The sequence below is a fragment of the Callithrix jacchus genome, chromosome 4, assembly GCF_049354715.1.
Source record: "Callithrix jacchus isolate 240 chromosome 4, calJac240_pri, whole genome shotgun sequence".
NCBI classification, from domain to species: domain Eukaryota; kingdom Metazoa; phylum Chordata; class Mammalia; order Primates; family Cebidae; genus Callithrix; species Callithrix jacchus.
The window spans coordinates 43,676,137-43,691,340 of NC_133505.1; the positions used below are offsets into that span (position 1 = coordinate 43,676,137).

At 48.6% G+C, this 15,204-nt stretch overlaps 2 protein-coding genes and 1 pseudogene across 19 annotated transcripts in view; 2 read left to right on the top strand and 1 right to left on the bottom strand.

Annotated features, from left to right (window-relative positions):
- The window catches only part of LOC118151061 (keratin, type II cytoskeletal 8), a 100,114-nt gene extending 86,375 nt beyond the window's left edge, over positions 1-13,739 (top strand). For all 5 annotated transcript variants that reach the window (XM_078369037.1, XM_078369039.1, XM_078369040.1 and 2 more), the window contains one exon: positions 11,534-13,739. In XM_078369037.1, the coding sequence (XP_078225163.1) occupies positions 11,636-13,084 (1,449 nt within the window). In that variant the 5' untranslated portion in view covers positions 11,534-11,635 and the 3' untranslated portion in view covers positions 13,085-13,739. The remainder of the gene's footprint in view (positions 1-11,533) is intronic.
- PPARD (peroxisome proliferator activated receptor delta) overlaps positions 1-15,204 on the top strand; it is a 135,254-nt gene that overhangs the window by 86,375 nt on the left and 33,675 nt on the right. The gene's annotated exons all lie outside the window — the stretch shown is intronic.
- Positions 8,253-8,905, bottom strand: LOC100412225 (small ribosomal subunit protein eS7 pseudogene; annotated as a pseudogene).

Genomic DNA, 15,204 nt, shown 5'->3' on the forward strand with positions numbered 1-15,204 from the left:
CCATTAGTCATGAGCAACTCAGCCTCCTTCCAGTTCCCTGCTCTGCCATTGTTAGAGTGTGGCTGCTGTCCTCATGGTCCAAAATAGTTGCCATGGCTCCACATCTCATACCACATTCCAGACAGTGAGAGAAAAAGACAGAAGAATAATGTCTCACCTCTCTTCAAAGGAGACTTCAACAAAGCCTGCCTCGACCAGTTTCTGTGAATGAGGGAGTTATTTCATATCTTAGAGCCAGTTACCTCTTTTTTCTTTTCTTTTTTTTTTTTTTTTTGAGACAAGGTCTTGGTTTGTCACCCAGGCTGGAGTGCAGTAGCAGCACGATCGTGGCTCACTGCAGCCTCAACCTTTCAGGCTCAAGCAGTTCTCCCTGCTCAGCCTCCCAAGTAGCTGGGACTATTACTGGAAGAAAATCTAGGCACATGCACCACACCTGGCTAATTTTTTAATTTTTTCGTAGAGACGGGGGTTCTTGTTATCTTGCCCAGTTGGTCTCGAACTCCTGGGCTCAAATGATCCTCCTGCCTTGGCCTCCCAAAGTGCTGGAATTATAGGAGTGAGCCACTGCACCTGACCAGTTACCTCATTTGTAAAACAGGCTTGGTAATGCTTAGTGCAGGAGCGAGATGATCAGGGAGTGCACATACGGCATGCTTGGTGTTTATTGCCCAGCCTGCAGCATGTCTTCTCTAAATCACAGCAGCAGTTGCTTCTGCAGCACACTGTTCTCTTTCTCCTCTCTCTGCCACTCCATCTCTCCAGGGTCTCTGCCCTGCCTGTGAGGCTCCCCTTTCCTTTACTCTAGCCCTTTGCATCTGTTCCTCTCTACATTCTCCCCTCATCTCCTCTCTTCCTTGAGCCTCATTTTCCTGCTCTCCTCTTGCCTCTGTCCCTCATCTTGTTTTCAGTTTCTCCTCTTCCTTGAACTACCTCTTCTTTCTAGTGCTTCTGTCCTTCCCTCCTCCTGACCTCTAGTGAACAGTAGTTCTTTGTAACGTAATAAAAAATTATCCTTACATTACAAAGACCAGAAGTTAGGCATGGTGATTGGCCTTGCGAACTATAGGTCAGCAATGAGTAATTTAAGCTAAATTTAATTGGTTTATTCATGAATCAGTTAGGAATTCTGTTAAGCAGCTGGAAGAGAAATAGCCATGGCTTAAACCAGTAGAAATTTTTTACTATTATGAAAAGAAATCTAGAGGGGACAGTCTAGGGCTGATCTTTCTGCTCTGCCATCCTTAGTGCAGGGCTTCCAACCCCAAGGTTGTATCATGGCCTGAGATGACTGTGGGAGCCCCAGCCATCATGTCAGGTTCTGGGAAGAGAGCAGGAAGGGAGAGGAAAGGCAAAAAAACCACATGCTCCATCTTGAACTTTCCTGCAAGTCCCACCAGATAGCTTGAGCTTCTCCTCATTGGCCTACCTTAGTTGCAAGGGAGGCTGAGACATCTTTTAGCTGGGCACATTGCCACCTGAAGTAGAACTGGAATTCTGTCGCCGAGAAAGAAGGGGAGAATGGATGTTGTGTAAACAATTAGCAAGGTCTACCACCATTCATTCAGCATTAGTTTAGTACCTACAGTCAAGTAGTTATGAGGCACAGTCAAGGTGTCCCGTTTCAGAGGGAAGACATAGATAAGTAAGCAAGTACAGTACAGAGGAAGGGTGAGGAAGAGGGGAGAGTGGAGAAAGGCACAAAGTGGGTATACCCTCCAGGGCGCATTCTGGAGTTCGTCACGCAGACATTCTTGTCTGTGGTTTACTTCCTCTATGTCCCCTCCTCTGCTTTCTCCCTTTTGTCATTGTCACCATTGTTGTTGTTGGGGTTTGTTTTTGCCGGTCCATCCTGATGTCAGCAGTAGTCCCTAGAACCTTAGGAAGCAGAAACAGTTGGTGGCTTAGTGGGCAGCTCTGGGATGTGAGCCATGTGTGTGAAGAACCAAGTCCCAGGCCCATACGGCAATTAGAGGCCAGTGGCAGGAGAGCATTTGTTCCTGGACATGCCGTGGCACTGCCAGGAGACTTTACTCCAGGAACAGGGTCGTCATCAGGAGGCGTGTTCTAACTAGGCACCTGGCATCACCCCTGCTGTGCTTGCCATAAAATGAAATTTTGGAGCAGTAAAATTCTTCTCCAGTTCCTGTGAAATGGGTATAGTTGTTTCATCCACATTAATTTAACCAGAGATTTTCATATGCTATAGTGTTAATTATGTGTAAAAGTACTTCTACTTACTAGAAAATTTATAGACAATGAGACATTGATATTCCTTCTTAGAACTCAAAAATCTAGGAATAATTTGGGAGACCTGCATTATCTTTCATTTTGCTCTCAAGAACATCCATTGCTGTTTCCTTTGGGAAATTAGAGAGGCAGTGGGAAGCCTGCCGCAGAGATTTTCTAAGCAGGCATTTCCCAGTCCCTAAGGAGTTTGAAGGTTTCAGGGAAGACTAAAGGATTAAAAGACCGTTCGTTCTGGCACAGTGCAGTCCTTATGAGGTTGGACTGTGACCCTGGTCAAGTTACCCTCCTGTCCTCAGTTTCCTCATCTGTCAAATTTTGATCCTGTGGCCCCTCCCCACCAGGGCTGTGATGGAGATGAAGAGACACATGGGAATCATTCAGTATGTGTTATTATCATTATTATTATTAGTGCTGCTGGTAGTGCTAACCCACTAGCCCACTGGGTCGTGATTGCACCCATATGTTGGGGCCACAGTGTAGAAAGCATTGGATACCACATTAAGGGGTTGGATTTTGTGGGCAAGGATGTGACAGAACATGGCTGGGCTTAGAAATGTCACTGACAGGAGTGGAGAGGTAGATCTAGGTGAGGAGAGGCTAAGGCTTGAACCTGGCCAGTCAAGGAAAGAGGAGAATGGATAAGTTAGTGGTGAGGGGAGGACCCAGTGGTGCTGGAGTTCAGCCTGTGTGCCTGAGGGATGGTGTCCCATTGACTTGGGTGGGAAGCACTAGAGGTGGAGCAGTTGGAGTGGCATGAGGAGAAAGAAGCATATGGTGATCAGTTCAGCAAACAAACAGAGCACCTGCTGCCTGTCAGGCACTTGGCACGAGAGTCAGGGACACCTGTGGCCCAGCATGAAGATAATTGATTGTGTTTTGAACACATTATGAGGCCCCTGTGAGGCCTCCATGTGGTATTTAGGCATTCAGCAGGAGAGAGGCCCAGGACAGTGGTATGGGATACAGTCACAGTGTGTGAAATTGCCAGTGGATGGATTGAGCAGGGAAGCCAGCCAAGAACAGAATGGGGAGGGGAGGGCATTGGGGGTAGGAAAGGAAGGATCATATCTCAAGAGCGGGTGAAGGAAGAGCAAGCAGCAGTGCAGAGCCCCCAGAGGAGAGGGCTTCAGGGAAGTGCTTGACAGAACCATTGCAGCAGTGAGACGGAAGCAGGACCAGGGCAGCAGCAGCAAAGGGCCTCTTAGATGGAAGGGCAAGAGGAGGTCATCTGGGACCTCCGAGAGAGCTGTTTCAAATGGGAGGAGAAAGCAGTGTTCTCCTGGTGGTGGTTCTAATCTTTTGTATTTGTAGTTCTTAGTCGTTGTCAAGGCCCTTCGCACTTTTTTGGGACAGTCTTGCTCTGTCACCAGGTGCCAGGCTGGAGTGCAGTGGTGCTATCTTGGCTCACTGCAACATCTGCTTCCCGGGTTCAAGCAATTCTCCTGCTTCAGCCTCCCGAACTGGGACTACAGGCATGCGCCACCACACCCAGTTAATTTTTGTATTTTAGTAGAGATGAGGTTTCATCATGTTGGCCAGGTTGGTCTCGATCTCCTGACCTTGTGATCCGCCCGCCTCAGCCTCCCAAAGTGCTGGGATTACAGGCATAAGCCATCGCGCCCCACTGGTCCTTCACACCCTGCATCATGCTCTCTCACCAGCCTGTTAGGCAGTGGGGGTGGCCCCATCATACAGCTGGGAAACTGAGGCAGAGCCTAGACAGCCTACCTAACCCATGCAGGGCAGGGAAGACTTGCTTCCTAAAGGAGAGTCTTCCTCAAGGGCAGAACAGACCTAGCCAGGTGAGGAAGGAGGCCAGCTGGAAGGGAATGGCCAAGACTTGGGGCACATGTTGAGAGCAAAGTACCTTTGACCTGGGGGAGCGGTGGGAGAGCAAGCTAGAGAGGGAAGCAAGCCTGGATCAAGATGACCTTGTACCAACAGGAGTTGGGACTTTTTCCAACAGTAGCAGGGAGTTTTAAAGATTTCTAACCATGGGATTAGGTATCAGGTTTGTAATCTAGAAAGATCAGTCTTGCTACAGACAGGGAAGGGGGCAAAGAGTGAAGCAAGGGACGCTCTTTAGAGACTGTTGCAATAATTCAGATGAGAAATGATGAGAGTTGCCAGGCTTGGTGGCTCACACCTGTAATCCTAGCACTTTGGAAGCCAAAATGGGAGGATCGCTTGAGGCCAGAAGTTTGAGACCAGCCTGGTCAACATAGCAAGATTCCCATCTCTTAAAAAAAAAGAGAGAGAGAGAGAGAATTGATGATAATGAATTAGGGAGATACTTAGGACTCAGATGGACAATACTTGCTTGCCAAACATGGTGGCTCAGACCTGTAATCCCAAAACTTTGAGAGGCTGAGGCAGAAGGATTGCTTGAGACAAGCCTAGGCAACATGGTGAGACCCCAGCTCTACAAAATTTTTTTTTTAGTGAGCCAGGTGTGGCGGTACACACCTCTAATCCCAGCTGCTTGGGAAGCTGATGTGGAAGGGTCACTTGAGCACAGGAGGTCGGGCTGCAGTGAGCTGTGATCATGCCACCGTATGCTGACCTGGGTGACAGAGCAAGACCCCATCTTAAAAACAAACAAATAAAAAAATACTTGGTTCATTTTGTACTTGGCTTATTTGGATCTTGGGGAATATTGAAGATGAAGGGATAACATCGGTGAGACTTAACTTCAAGGTCAAGACTCCTGTCCAGAGTCCACCCAGCCATAAGACAGGAAAGTGATAATAGAATCTGCCTCACTGTTGGCCTGGCAATGGGAGTTTGTTGATTAACCCTGAAGATGAACTCCTCCAGGTCAAGATCAAGGTTTCGGAATGAGCTGCTCTATAGATGTGAGAAACAGAGACAGACCTGGCCTTGCAGAAAGATTGCTGCAGCCTTTCTCCTACCATCTCCAGCACAAAGTGGTTTCTGGTTGCAGGAAGCCCTGGCTTGGCCTGTGTGGGACCCTTAGTGCTGTGAAGACTAGCAGCACCCTGGAGGTCTTTGTTCCTTCCACCCTTTCCTTAGTTTGCATCTCCCCACCTTGGGGAAAGCCTCCTGACAAATATATAAAATTGATCCAGTCCTGGATCAGTTTGGGTCATACAAGAGGGTGGTCAGTGTTGGCCCACGAGGACCCTGGGCCCTTTACTCGCCCTTTCGTCTTAGGCTCTGAGCTCCCAGGTTTTGGCTGCCAAGCAAAAGGTGTAGTGCATCAGTTGTTGCTCTTCACCAGGGACCCAGAGCTTGCTCGGGGTGAGCTCACGGGCTATTTTCTTCTCTCTGCTTTGACTTGTGCTGATTTCTGCCCCCAGACCTGTTGCAGCATCTGCTTGGCTTCTGGGGCCAGAGCCTAGGTTTCAGCAGGCTGCTCATGGTTTACCCTCAGGATGAATGCTAGGAAGTTGGGGAGCACTGTGGTGGTGGTACAAGGTCAGCCCCTCATTTTAGTTTATTTTTATGTTAAAATGTTTGCTAATATAAAATAACACGTAGATCAGCGTTGTATGACAGAAAGGGACTGACTGGACTCAGGATCTTCTGTCCCAGCCCCAGGGGTGAAGGTGAAGGTGATTGTTTCCTGGATATCCTTCCTTCCACAGTTTTTCCTTGCACACTCTCATGTGCATGTGCTTTTTATCCTCTTCTCTTACCCGTGGCAGTGGGGAGCACGCTAAATCACTAAATTGCTTTGACACCTAGCTTTCTTTACTCTAGCATATCTTGGGAATCTTTCCACGTCAGCATATACAGATACATTGCATTCTGCTTTTTTTTAATTTTTGTTTTTTTGAGATGGAGTCTTGCTCTGTCTCCTAGGCTGGAGTGGAGTGGCATGATTTCTGCTCACTGCAACCTCCGCCTCCCAGGTTCAAGCGATTCTCCTGCCTCAGCCTCCTGAGCAGCTGGAATTACAGGTACCCACTACCACGCCTGGCTCATTTTTGTACTTTTGGTAGAGACAGGATTTCACCATGTTGGCCAGGCTAGTTTCAAACTCCTGACCTCAAATGATCCACCCACCTCAGCCTCCCAGAATGCTGAGATTACAGGCATGAGTCACTGTGCCCAGCTATTCTTTTTTTTTTTTTTTTTTTTTTTTGAGATGGAGTTTTGCTGTCGTTATCCAGGCTGGAGTGCAATGGTGTGATCTCAGCTCACCTCAACCTCTGCCTCCTGGGTTCAGGCAATTCTCCTGCCTCAGCCTCCTGAGTAGCTGGGATTACAGGCACGCGCCACCATGCCCAGCTAATTTTTTGTATTTTTAGTAGAGACGGGGTTTCACCATGTTGACCAAGATGGTCTCGATCTCTTGACCTCGTGATCCACCCGCCTTGGCCTCCCAAAGTGCTGGGATTACAGGCGTGAGCCACTTTTTGTTATATATATGATATATGTTAAGTGGACTGTGGCTTACAAAACTTCTTCACAGCTGTTTTCCAGTGTGATCCTTCTAGCCATGTGAAGAAGACAGACCAGAAGAAATTTTTTGCAGCTCAGGATACTCTGCAAACAAGGAATAAGTGAGAGGAGTTGGGGCTCGTTTAATGCAGACTAAAACAGGATCTTTCCTTTGAGAGACTGAGACAGAACTGGGAGCAGGCTGTAGATGTGCACACATATCTACCCAGAGGGAACATGCGAGGCAGCATCTGCAGAGGAGTGTGGTGGGCAGCACATGCCACAGGGGTGGGAATGGGAGAGCTTCCGGGAAGGGATGGAACTTGAGCCAAACCTTTTTTTTAGAAAAGAGGGGAGGCCGGGTGCAGTGGCTCACACCTGTAATCCCAGCACTTTGGAAGGCCAAGGTGTGCAGATCACTTGAGGTCCGGAGTTCAAGACCAACCTGGGCAACATAGCAAAACCCTGTCTCTATTAAAATTACAAAAATTAGCTGGGCGTGATGGCACACACTTGTAATCCTAGCTACTCAGGAAGCTGAGGTGGGACAATCACTTGAACCTGGGATGTGGAGGTTGCAGGGAGCCAAGATCGCACCACTGCATTCCAGCCTGGGTGACTCTGTCTCAAAAAAAATAAGACTCCATCTCAAAATAAATAAATAAATAAAAGAGGAGAAGGTAGGAATGAGACGAAGGAAAAGGAGAGGAAGGCATTTCAGGCAGGAGAGGAACATGGGCAGAAGGTGTAAACACAGGGCAGGGGTCGGTGTCCTTGGACATGCTTCTACCACCCTGGCCTAAATTGACTTAGCAGACATCTAAATGCCTGCTCCGTGTCCAGCACTGTACAGGGCCACAAGGCAGCAGGAGCCTCTCTCCTGCCCTCTGTGGGCTCTTGATTCCAACCAGGAGAAACTAGATGGACAACAGCAGGCAAAACTAGTTGATGGTGATAGAGTTCAGAAGAGTGGTACAGCCTGGCACAGTGGCTCACACCTGTAATCCCAGCACTTGGGGAGGCTGAGGTGGGAGGATAGCTTGAGCCCAGGAGGCTGAGGCTGCAGTGAGTGGTAATCGGGCCACCACTTCATTCCAGCCTGGCCTGGGCAATAGAACATGACTCTGTCTCAAAACAAAACAAAACAAAACAAAATGCAGAATAGTTACTTATTGTGGGGATTGGCTGGGCAGGGGCACAAGGAACTTTCTGGGGTTCTGGAAATGTTTGCTGTCTTGACCTGGGTGATTGTTTTATTTTGGTTTTGGTTTTGGTTTTGGTTTTTTTTGAGATGGAGTTATCCCCCCAGCTAGATTGCAATGGAGTGATCTCAGCTCACTGCAACCTCCACCTCCCTGCTTCAAGCGATTCTCCTGCCTCAGTCTCCTGAGTAGCTGGGACTACATACAAGTGCCCGCTACCACACCCAGCTAACTTTTGTATTTTTAGTAGAGCTGGGGTTTCACCAGTTGGCCAGGCTGGTCTCAAACCCGTGACCCCAGGTGATCTGCCCGCCTTGGCCTCCCAAAGTGCTGGATTACAGTTATGAGCCACTGCACCTGGCTTGGTTGATGGTTTTATTTACTGTGAATATGTTTTTTATTAGTCATTTGGTTTACAATTGAAACTCTGGGAATTCAAAATTAACATCCTTGCCCATGAGCTTCTTATAGACACCAGAAAAAGTTTCAACCTTGTGTTCCACATTGTTCTGCTGTGCTTTGTCTAAATGAACCTTTATGAGCCGGCTGCCATCCAGTTTCATGCGGATTCTCTTGCTCACAATTTCACTTGGGAAGACCAGGTTCTCAAGGATTGCATCATGCACAGCTGTCAGTGTACAGCTCCTGGGATGCTTTTGTTTATTTTTTGTATGGCTTTTTCGAGTTGGCTTAAGCAGAATTCTCCTCTGAGGGATAAAGACAACATGCTTCCCACTGAACTTTTTCTCCAATTCGTGTACTAGCTGGACTTGGATTTTCTGGAAAGATTTCAGTTGAGGAACAGGAACAAAGATTATGATAGCTTTCTGGCCACCACCAACTTCAGTTTCCTTGGCTGCCGTAATATTCAGCTCCCTGAGCTGAGCCTTGAGGTCCGAGTTCATCTCCAGCTCCAGAAGAGCCTGGGAGATGCCGGACTCGAACTCGTCTGGCTTCTCGCCTTTGGGCTTCACGATCTTGGCACTCGAACTGAAAATGGCTTTCTCCTTGGTGAGCACCGACTTAGGAAAAGACCCAAATCTCGCGAGAGCATGTCAAAATCCCGGTTGATGGTTTTATGGTGGTATATAAATGTAAGAATTCATGGAGCTTATTATACTTAAGATAAATGCAGACTGCATACTCTAATCATGAGTATGTTATGCCCCACTTATAAATCCAGCAGGCAAATAATTAGCACATCCCCAAAATGAAGAAGTAAAATGCAATAGCAAGAAAATGTCCAAAGAGCTATGCCTGGGAAATAAAGAGACTCTAGGAGCACATTATAGGGAGGCTTATCTGAGACAGTGATTCTTTTTTTTTTTTTGAGATGAAGTCTCACTCTGTTGCCCAAGCTGGAGTGCAGTGGCACAATCTCTGCTCATGGCAACCTCCACCTCCCGGGTTCAAGTGATTCTCCTGACTCAGCCTCCTGAGCAGCTGGGACTACAAGCACGTGCCACCATGCCCAGCTAATTTTTGTATTTTTGGTAGAGACGGGGTTTCACTATGATGGCCAGGCTGGTCTTAAACTCCTGTCCACCCACCTCAGCCTCCCAAAGTGCTGAAATTATAGGCATGAGCCACCGTGCCTGGCCTGAGGCAGTGATATTTAAGCTGAGATTTGAAGGATGAGATAGGTGAAGTCAGGTTAAGAAGAGGGTGAGGTGTCCCAGTTGGAAGGAATGTCTTATGCTGAGACCCAAAGGTGGAGAGTGCCTGGTGTACTGGAAATGTCAGGGTGCGCAGAGCATGGAGTTTTAAAGGAGTGAGAGATGAGATTTCAGATCCTCACCCTCTTGCTGTGTTGTTTCTGAAGGCCCCTGGTGCCTTTCTTTGCTCTTCTCCACCCTTATAGTCATTTGAACCAGAGGGCAGAATCCTGGGCTTCAGAATTAAGTCCACGCACCTTAGTAACTAGGAATTCAAGGCTAGCCAGGTCCTGGCCCTTTATCTGTCCATCAGAGAGTGGGGTGCCCCAGCCAAGGGAGACAGCTCACCATTCCTAGATGTACCTTGCGTTCTCGGCTGCCTTGCCTGACTCACCTTGGCCTTCCCTGGGAGTGTCTTTTCTAGTTTTTGGCCCAGCTAGAAGAAGGGCCATAACACCTACTCTAGAATCATCCCCGCTGCTCCCAAGTTGGAATATTTCTTCCTCCACAGTGGCCACTCTTATGTGGCCTCCAACACGCAGTTTGTATACTGACCTCTTCAAGGGCAGGCTGTGTTTTACTCCTTTTGTCATTTCTCCCCATAGGGGTCTAGGTCAGTGCTTTTGTACATGGTGCCTAAAACAGTTCCATAAATGGTATTTTATTTGAGTGAGGGCTCTCTGGCCAGAGCTAGGTGGAAGGTTGCCATGTGGGGGCAGGGGTCATAACAAAGGCTGACCATCAAGATGCTGCTGCTTCCAAATTCCCAACAGTTATTAACTTGCAGGATTCAGGAACAATGAATAGAAATTCCCTGGAATTCCCAAAATCATAAGTTATTCTATGTCTTTCCTAACACTCTATGAGGTTTGTTTTGTCATGTTTTTATTTTGGGATGGAGTCTTGCTCTGTCACCCAGGAGTGCTATGGTGGGATCTCAGCTCACTGCCACCTCTGCCTCCCAGGTTCAAGCGATTCTCCTGCCTCAGCCTCCAAAGTACCTGGGATTATAGGCATACGTCACTATGCCCAGCTGATTTTTGTATTTTTATTAGAGGCGGGGTTTTACCATGTTGTCCAGGCTGGTCTCGAACTCCTGACCTCAGGTAATCCACTTGCCTCGGCCTTCCAAAATGCTGGGATTACAGACATGAGCCACTATACCTGGCCCACTTTATGAGGTGTTTTTTGTTTGGTTGGTTTGGTTTTTTTTAAGACAGAGTCTTGCTTTGTGGCCCAGGCTAGAGTGCAATTGCGCAGTCTCGGCACGCTGCAACTTCTGCGTCCCAGGTTCAAGTGTTTCTCCTGCCTCAGACTACCAAGTAGCTGGGATTACAGGTGCCCTCCACCAGGCCTGGCTAATTTTTGTATTTTTAGTAGAGACGGGGTTTCACCATGTTGGCCAGGCTGGTCTCAAACTCCTGACCTCATGATCTGCCCACCTCGACCTTCCAAAGTGCTGGGATTACAGGCAAGAGCCACTGCGCCTAGTCCTTTATGAGTTTTTAAATAAGGAGTGGTCATAATAATAAATGGAATTACTTTTTTGTGATAAAATTTCAGAGGTGTTTCTGTTAAAAAAAAAAAAAGATATAACATTAAATGTGTGGTTTGGTGGTTTGGTTGGGCACAGTGGCACACACCTGTAATCCCAGCACTTTGGGAGGCCAAGGCAAGAGGATGGCTTGAGCCCAGGAGTTTGAGACCACCCTGATAACAGAGAAAGATTTTGTCTCTACTACAAATCAAAAAAATTGGCCAGCATGGTGGCATGTGCCTGCAGTCCCAGTTACTCAGGAGGCTGAGGCAGGAGGATCCCTAGAGCCCAGTAGTTCCAGGCTGCAGTGAGCTATGATAGCACCATTGCATTCCAGTCTGGGTGACAAAGCAAGACCCCCATCTCAAAAATTAAAATAATAAAAATAAAATAAATGCCTAGTTTATTGTTATTATGGACAAATGTATTGTGATAAGATTGTATATCTTTTGTTAGAATGTAAAAATGATCTCTACCTGATACAGACATTTGATAATAGAAAATGTGGAAGAGGAAGAAGCAGCTTCTCCGCTCCTTCTGGAATCTCTCCCTAGTTCAGCTCGCCTGCTTCCACTCCTGCCTCCACCATGTCCACCAGGGTGACCCATAAGTCCTACAAGGTGTCCACCTCTGGCCCCGGGGCCTTCAGCAGCCGCTCCTTAACGAGTGGGCCTAGTGCCCGCTTGAGCTTCTCCCGAGTGAGCAGTAGTGGCTTCCGGGGTGGCCTGGGTGCAGGCTATTTTGGGGCCAGCGGCATAGGCATGGGAGGCATCACCGCCATCACCATCAACCAGAGCCTGCTGAACCCCATTAAGGTGGATGTGGACCCCAACATCCAGGCCATGCGTACCCAGGAGAAGGAGCAGATCAAGACTCTCAACAACAAGTTTGCTTCCTTCATCGACAAGGTGCGGTTCCTGGAGCAGCAGAACAAGATGCTGGAGACCAAGTGGAGCCTCCTGCAGCAGCAGAAAACGGCTAGGAGCAACATGGACAACATGTTTGAGAACTACATCAACAACCTGAGGCGGCAGCTGGAGACTCTGGGCCAGGAGAAGCTGAAGCTGGAGGCGGAGCTTGGCAACATGCAGGGGCTGGTGGAGGACTTCAAGAACAAGTATGAGGAAGAGATCAATAAGCGTACAGAGATGGAGAATGAATTTGTCCTCATCAAGAAGGATGTGGATGAAGCTTACATGAACAAGGTAGAGCTGGAGTCTCGCCTGGAAGGACTGACTGACGAGATCAACTTCCTCAGGCAGCTGTATGAAGAGGAGATCCGGGAGCTGCAGTCCCAGATCTCCGACACGTCTGTGGTGCTGTCCATGGACAACAGCCGCTCTCTGGACATGGATGGCATCATTGCCGAGGTCAAGGCGCAGTACGAGGAGATCGCCAACCGCAGCCGGGCTGAGGCGGAGAGCATATACCAGATCAAGTATGAGGAGTTGCAGATGCTGGCTGGGAAGCACGGGGATGACCTGCGGCGTACGAAGACTGAGATCTCCGAGATGAACCGGAACATCAGCCGGCTCCAGGCTGAGATCGAGGGCCTCAAAGGCCAGAGGGCTTCCCTGGAGGCTGCCATTAGAGATGCTGAGGATCGCGGGGAGCGGGCACTCAAGGATGCTCATGACAAGCAGAAGGAGCCGGAGGCCGCCCTGCAGCGGGCCAAGCAGGACATGGCAAAGCAGCTGCGTGAGTACCAGGAGCTGATGAATGTCAAACTGGCCCTGGACATCGAGATCGCCACCTACCGCAAGCTACTGGAGGGCGAGGAGAGCCGGCTGGAGTCCGGGATGCAGAACATGAGTATCCACACGAAGACCACCAGCGGCTATGCAGGTGGTCTGAGCTCTGCCTATGGGGGCCTCACAAGCCCCGGCCTCAGCTATGGCCTGGGCTCCAGCTTTGGCTCTGTCGCGGGCTCCAGCTCCATCAGCCGCACCAGCTCCACCAAGGCTGTGGTTGTGAAGAAGATTGAGACCCGCGATGGGAGGCTGGTGTCTGAGTCCTCTGACATCCTACCCAAGTGAACAGCTGCAACAGCCCCTCCCAGCCTGCCCCTCCTGAGGCTGCCCCAGAGCCCAGGAGGGAGGTTGCTGTGCAGGGGAGCGCAGGGAACAGGAGACCCACCTGACGCTCAGCCCGAGCCCTCAGCCCACCGGCGCTCAGCCCTAGCCCTCAGCCCACCGGCGGGGAGTTTACTGCCTGGGGACCCCCCTTACTCATGCCTCCAGTTGCAAAACAATTCAATTGCTTTTTTTTTTTTTGGTCCAAAATAAAATCTCAGCTAGCTCGGAAAAAAAAAAAAAAAAAGAAAATGTGGAAGAGGCTGGCCGCAGTAGCTCACACTGTAATCCCAACACTTTGATTTGCCAATTTCAAGGTCAGGCGTTCAAGACCATCCAGTCTGATCGACATGGTGAAACCCCGTCTCTACTAAAATTACAAAAATTAGCCAGATGTGGTGGCTCATGCCTGTAATCCCAGCTACTTCAGAGGCTGAGGCAAGAGAATTTGTTTGAACCCAGGAGGTGGAGGTTAGCCGAGATTGCATCATTGCACTCCAGCCTGGGCAATAAGAGCATAACTCTATCTTTAAAAAAAAAAATCATTGTCTTCAGGATGGGATTTGAAAAAGAAAATGTGGAAGAGAACATTAACACAAAATAAATGCCAAATAAAAATCACTTAATGATTTAAGAGTAATATTAACACATAGTTAATATTTAAGTTACTCTTGGCCTGGCGCAATGGCTCATGCCTGTAATCCCAGCACTTTGGGAGACTGTGGCAGGCAAATCACCTGAGGTCAGGAGTTTTGAGACCAGCTTGGGCAACATGGTAAAACCCCATTTCTACTAAAAATACAAAATTAGCCAGGTGTGGTGGCACACGCCTGTGATCCCAGCTACTCAGGAGGCTGAGGCAGGAGAATCACTTGAACCCAGGAGGTGGAGGTTGCGGTGAGCCAAAATCGTGCCATTGCACTCCAGCCTAGGCAACAAGAGCAAAACTCCTTCTCAAAAAAAAAAAAAAGTTACTCTTAAAGATTAAAACTAGAGAAAAGTTAATAATACAATGAAATTCTGTACTTCCTTCACCAAGATTCGCCAGTTGCTAACGGTTTGGTACATTTGCTTAATGTCATGTCATAGATTATCCGCATTCCATATTTGTTGGATCGTTTCCTTGTGATTAGACTTGGGTTTATGTTGTTGGCGGGAACCCACATAGATGATGTGTGCTTCCTGTTGTGTACATCAGGAGGCACAGTGTTGCCAGTTGGCCCTAGTAAAGGTGATGCTAACTTGAGTCACCTGGTTAAGTTGGCATCTGTGAAGGCTACTTTTGTATTAAAGCAGTGAATTTCGGAAGGAACTTTTCACTGACTTTGGGAATTGCTGACAGCCATTTAGGAAAAGAGACCACTGTTTCTCTGTCACACGTACGTAGCTGCGGTTAAGAAACATCCTAGTACAGTCAGACGAGCTCTGGAGGCTGGTATGCCAGGGCCTGGGACCAAGCTCTATAGCCATCTCTCCCTGTGACCATAGCCAAGTTATCTCTGAGCTACGTGAGACTGTACATATAAGGAAATAGACACTCAGAGAAGGGAAGCAGTTTGCCCAAAGCTACTCAGCTAATGCATGGCAGGGCTAGGATTCAAACCCAAGCAAAAATGGGTTTGAATCCTAGCTCTGCCCTTGTCCTTATGCCAAGCCACCTCCTTTGTGAGGTGGCTGGTCGTTATTACTGTGGCACCGAGTACTCGGAAGTAGTGCTCAGAACAAAGCAGAAGAGCACCAAGCCTTATAGGCCCTGACCGGTGAGAGGGAAAAGAGAGGTGCCTTCCTTCATCCATCTGGGCTGCGCTTGGAATTCCTGGGCCAATTTGGGGATCCCAGGTATCAACCCTAACATGGGCTAGTGCCAGTGCCAGGTACATGTAGCCCGTGCTTCCGGGTCTGGGCAGGCGGAGGCTGGAATGGTGCCAGCAGCTCACCTCTGTAACACAGCATGGAAGCATTTATTTCAAGGGTGGCTCAGAGAAGTGAAGCAGTTTGCCCAAAGCAAACTGGTTCCTCCCCTGCATGTGGCAGGCTGTCCTGCAAGCTGGGAGGCGGGCTGTTGCACGTTCCCCAGCCACCCT